General features: G+C 37.9%; 1 protein-coding gene across 1 annotated transcript; it reads right to left on the bottom strand.

Moving 5' to 3' along the window:
- Window positions 1-3,119: 3,119 nt before the first annotated feature.
- Window positions 3,120-5,670, bottom strand: LOC125225961 (serine/arginine-rich splicing factor 7-like). The gene is given in 5 exon segments (XM_048129775.1): window positions 3,120-3,365; window positions 3,367-3,432; window positions 4,887-5,080; window positions 5,187-5,366; window positions 5,453-5,670. Coding segments are annotated over 4 exon segments (522 nt in total). The 5' UTR covers window positions 5,364-5,366; window positions 5,453-5,670; the 3' UTR covers window positions 3,120-3,280.
- Window positions 5,671-6,125: the final 455 nt, after the last annotated feature.

Genomic DNA, 6,125 nt, shown 5'->3' on the forward strand with positions numbered 1-6,125 from the left:
ACTAATCATACAGGAAAAAATACTACTACTATAGTAATCTCTTTAACACTGGTCACACGTGCGAGAGGAACACCAGCCTCAACTTTGACCCTCTCATGTGGACACACTTTTACTAGTCTGACAAGAACGCCTTTCTGCACCGGTGATAAAGTTCAATTTAGTATGGCAAAAAAAGTGTGAGCTCAGTCCCTATTGAAAGTCCATGATCATACTATTCAATATGGTCCAAACCTCGACGTCAAAAAAAATATTTAGATTCCCCACATCATAGGCTATCAGAAATATACCCCTTGTATATTGGCCGATTTATTGTACTTTTCTAGTTACGAATTTTGAAATTTTCTTCCCTAAGAAATTCTTGCGGAAGAAATTAATTAAAAAAAAAACTTAGCAAAAATATTTAAAAAAATTCGTAACTCTAAAACTACATAAAATCGGCTAATACAATACATAGTGTATATTCTGATAGCCCATGATGAGGTGAGGAATCTAAAAAAAATTCTTGACGTCAAGGTTTGGACCATCCTGTATACTCTATGATGTATGGAATGATTCCATACATCATAGAGTATACAGGATGGTCCAAACTAGGGAATGCAATTACCGGTCGTTTTTCAAAACCGGTAATTTACCGACATAGCGTCGCCAAAACCGGTAATTTCCCGGTTTTCATTTTATTTCATGAAAAGTCAACATTTTCCGTCAAAATCGATAATTAAGTAGTTTTTTTAGTAGTGTTCATTAAACTACCACTTTCACAAGACAAATATGATTAATGAAATCTTGAAAAAAGCAAGTTTTAGGACTTAGGTACAAAAAATAAATACATTTTAGATGCTAAATCTTACAATTAGCACTCATCTTCGATAAACACTAGAAATCATCACATATTATTCATATAAGTATCACGTATTTGTAATTGCGTAAAGGACAACTACAGGACCCTGGTTCTTATATCCCACCAGAAAAGTGCTGTGTTACACAGCAGGTTATGTCACATCCTGGATTGGCAGATTTGGTAGCTTTCATTCATTTGAAACTCCGTTGAAAAAAGAAACTGAATTGGCAGAGAAACTTCGAGCCCTTTTACTTTTGTAAAAGGTGTTGATAAAATTACTCGTCACCTGCCTACGGTGAATATGTCATCAAAAGAGCCTGCGGAAGCTGGGGGGGAAGAATCATTGGTGCGCACCAAAATAACGAATCTTCGATAGGTAGATAACACCAATTTTCTGGCCGTCAATAAAGCGGAAATAGTTGACAGCACTGGTAAAATGGATCGCATCAGTCTGGAAACGCATCTCAAGATTAACCATAGTAAAAACCAAGCTCATGGTGGTGGATTGTGGTAGGTAGATACAACACACAGATGCACTTAGGCCAGTAAGGCTCCCCACAGACAGTCTTAAAAATACATAATCTTAAAAAAAACTTGTATGCAATCTGACAGTTCAAACTGACACTGACAAGACACTGACAGATCTGAACTGTCAGATTGCATACAAGTTTTTTTTAAGATTATGAATTTTTAAGACTGTCTGAGGGGAGCCTAACAGTAGATGACTTCATATACATCGACAATACCGGTTCTTCTGAAAAAAAAAATCAGAATACGCATAGGAATGGCCAAAAGAGTCACAGCTACAAGGATTATCTCCATAATTCTTAGTTCCTGAGAACCGCATGTCTCTATAAAACCCAAAACCGGATTGGTTTACGCTCTAGACTTCTCCATTTTCATCTACGGAGCTGAGACTTGGAGTCTGGAAAAGGCTGCAACCGCATTGACGCTTCCGAGATGTGGTGCTAGATGAAGATTTTGCAAATACCCTGAATTGCCTTCCGTACAAATATGTCTATCTTACGCGAATTGAAAATCAACACCAGGCTATCAACCATCTGTTTACGTAGAATTTTGGAGTTTGTGGAGGGCAAAAGGTCACAACCTTGAGAAACTAATCATTACTGGCAAGGTTGATGGCTAACGATCCAGAGGTCGCAAGATGGACAGATGAGATCCCTTTCACCCTCTACACCCAACTTCAGAACCGGAACAGAAAGTCAGAATAAAACTGATTCTATTGGGACTTCACGACCCTCAGCAATGAAGATACCAATGCGAGGAGGAGGGGGTCTTATCTTAAAAGCTAATCAAATATTTATATAACAATGAGTGAATTAATGGTGTAAATTTGGAGTTTATAAAACCTACTGTGGGTGATTGTCCACAGTCCACACTTGTTGTTTTTTTTTTTTTATACTACGTCGGTGGCAAACAAGTATACGGCCCGCCTGATGTAAAGCGGTCACCGTAACCTATGGACGCCTGCAACTCAAACAGTGTCACATGCGCGTTGCCACCCCATTAGAAACTTGTACATTCCCTTTTGCTGTGTTAAGTACACAGCAAAAAGGTTTTATAGAAATCAGGTTTTTTTTTTATCTTGGAACCGACAATGCAGGCAACAATGCACGGACTCTAGCCGCTGCAAGAACTCATGCCTGATGATGGGTCTCCATATGACACGAAACATGTCGGCAGACATGCTTAGGTACGTTTATGACGACATATTATTATTTATTTATTATTATTAATACCACAATATAGCATAGCGATTACACAAAAAATAAACGTTTTCGTGGAGAAAACGAATTCTTGCTAAATAAAGTGTTTACCAGAAGTATCTACAAGTGTTTATTTGCGAAGAAATTGCGACAGAAGTGCTTTTTGTAGTAATTTTTAAGTAAATTTAAATTTCGGTAAAAAACCGGTTTTTGAATATATTTACCGGTAATTTACCGAAGCCAAATTTGGCAAAATTACCGGGAAACCGGTTTACCGGTTTGCATTCCCTAATGGAATGGAGTTACGAGCTTACGAGTTACCAATCTTCCCTTACTAATTATATTTTGCTACAAATTGAATTAGACGGCGGCGTGCGAACTTGAGTGCGATTCATGTGCGATTTTTGTTACATTGCGGGATGTTGAGGTTACATACAATTTTGCACAGCCATCAAATACCGCATAATAAAACTCGTATGCGAATTCTCTTACCGTCTAAATGGGCCCTAAGGCTCTCGATGATAACTTATTGACTATGAAGAAAACAATAATAATAATTCGCAAGTCACTTTATTGATCGCAAAATTAATACCTTACATAAACAAGGAATGATAATTCTTCCTTTAGCAAAGAATCCAAAAATTGTATCACTTATCACACAAAAGAACCAGTAGTGGAAATAATAAAGCTAGTTGTTCAGGTGGTCAAAAGTTTTTCAGTTGGACTTCTTGGATTCTTTGGATGGTGATCTAGACCTCGAGCGAGACATGGAGCGTCCCTTGGAGCGCGAGCGAGAGCGAGCGGCTGCGCGAGCGCGAGCCCGAGCGCGGCGAGCGGGAGCGGCTGCGGCGGCGGGACCGAGAACGGCTGCAAACACATACAACGCAACGTTAACTCTTACTGCCATTCACTAACGCTTATTATCACCATTCTGTAATAATCTCTAATCGGAAAAAGTAATTCATGACATTAAGTTTACAAAATGAGTTTAAGAGGTCATTACAAAATAGTGATAATTCATCCATTTACAAGAATGTATATGGACATGGGCAATACACCTACTTCTTAAAACTAAACTAGCTGTTGAAAACATTGAAAAAGTTGGTAGGTACTTTATTTTGTATGAGTATTTTAAGTCTGGTTAACAATCACCAAAGCTTAAATGTTCGTTAGCCCGACTTAATAGGTTGTAAAACAACTTTCTAGTGTAGACACAAAACATAGAAAAATTTCTACATGTAGATAGCTTGTTGAAGAATTGTGATTGCTCTTGATTATTTCTTGTTGCATCTTCTGCAGCAAATCCACCAAGTCTGTGTCCTGATGAGAACTATACCTACCTTATACTAGAAATAAATAATTATTATTAATAGAATAGGAAGTCTGCTTGGAACTCAAATACTGTGAATAATGTGTAACTCACTGAGTATGCGCAGTGATTACATTAGACGTGCGTTGCGACGCGTAGAAAACGTTACACTCAATGTAGTTGTCGACAATTGACGTGCGCACGTAGCCTGTAGCTACGTAGTTTGCAGAGGGGTTACCGATGCGGGCGACTCATGGAGTACACGCCGCGAAGTGAAATCTACGTAGCGCAGATAATAAGAAGTGCAGACTCTGAAGAGTTCGGTCTCGGCGCACAGGCCAATGATAACCTATAACATAGTTATCATTGGTTTATGTGAGTCTTGAAACATTGGGAATCTATACATTTTTTTGAGTTTTATGCATGGAAATCCTCCCATCCTATAGTCCACATATTATTATCTCTTTCAACCAAATTTTCCTCAGAAAAAAAAACAAAGAATACAAAACAAATTAACTTCACACATTGGATTGTTGTAAGAATAATAATATTGACTCAACATCTGGTCCAAAGTTATTTAATTTAAATTCCACCAATGATTTTAGAAAATTGGAACGATTTTAAATATTGGCTTTAAGTAGTTCACATAGATGAGCAAATTAAACACACAATACAATTGTTGGTTATGCTCATTCATGTCTTTGTTAATGTCATGGATTTGAGAAACTTTGTTTAGTAAATATGTAGTTACTCTGTTTAATTAACGGTTTTCAAATTTATTGTCTAAATATAAATGATGTTAAATTATATATTGGACCACATTGGTGCATTTTTTTATAGAAATATTTAAATGTATACACTTCATTCATATATGTACTTCATAAAACATACCTTTCAACTAAATTCTGTTAATTTTATAATTTTTAATGTTGCCCGCCCGTAAATGCTGCATTTACTGTCCCACATACCGCAAATCAAATATGTACATAAAAGGGATTAAAATAATAGTCACCTGCGGCGACGGCGGCGTGTGCAGTCGCGAGCATAGTGTCCGCGGTCTCCGCAGTCGTAGCAGCGGTCGTCATAAGGCCGGGGAGGCAAACGAGACCTGGGCGGCGGCCCCCGACCTCCGAATCCACGGCTGCCGTTGGACATCTCGACGCGAGCTCGACGGCCACATATCGTGCGACCATCTAAACCACGGATCTGAAAAAATTTAATGGTCATAAAATGCAAACCACAATCAAGCTTGTTTATGTTTTCAAATGTTATGCAAAGCTTAGTGCTTTTATTAAAATCCAAAGGTTAATACCGCATCTTCAGCGTCCCGAGGATCCTCAAATTCCACAAAGGCGAAGCCTGGCGGATTTCTTGCCACCCAAACATTTCTTAACGGGCCATAGTACGAAAACGCATCTTCGAGTTCAGGCTTACTGGCGTTGTTACCCAAATCGCCCACGTACACTTTACAGTCACCGTAACGTGACATTATCTGAAATAAGACAATCCATGTTAATATACGCAGCAAAATAACCTAAAAAAATTACGAACGTTCGAATATTAAAATAAAAAACTTACCAAGGGTTAAAATTTGCCTGTTAATCCAATCACATTTATATTTAATGTATCTGGTCCGACAGTCACGTTAATATAAACCACAACTAATGCACATTCACCAAATTTAATAACCTTTAACGGCTTTGTCACTAATGGCCGGCGTCACTAATGGCGGGCAGGAGATTCCGACACACGAGCACACGACAAGCAAGACCAAGCGTGGAAATCAAAATGGCGGATGTTGTGTTTGTGGTTTGTCTCTAGTCTCCATTGATTTGGATTTCTACATTGATGAGTCTATACTCTATGGTTGTAGTAGGACCAGCCAAGAACCAGCTGTCACAAAAGTCGACAAATAAATTATACTCTATTTTCATACACTTAAAGTTTTATTTCACTTAACAAGCGAGTTAAAAAAATGTTGCCATAAAGAGAAAAAGGATGCTATAGACGGTTAACCAAATCCTCAGATCATAGATTTAGAATTATTAAACTAGATTGTTTAGTTAGGTCAAAAAGTGTGTCCACATGAGAGGTAATTGTTTGGGCTGGTGTCCCTCTCGCACTTGCTGACAATGTCAACATTATTCAGTGACGTCATCACTGTCATAAATTGGGGATACCAGTCAATTTTCAAAGTTACTACTAAATCTACTAACACCCAATTGAAAGTATTTTTTAATTATACAAATCT

Source organism: Leguminivora glycinivorella, chromosome 1 (assembly GCF_023078275.1).
Source record: "Leguminivora glycinivorella isolate SPB_JAAS2020 chromosome 1, LegGlyc_1.1, whole genome shotgun sequence".
Lineage (NCBI taxonomy): Eukaryota > Metazoa > Arthropoda > Insecta > Lepidoptera > Tortricidae > Leguminivora > Leguminivora glycinivorella.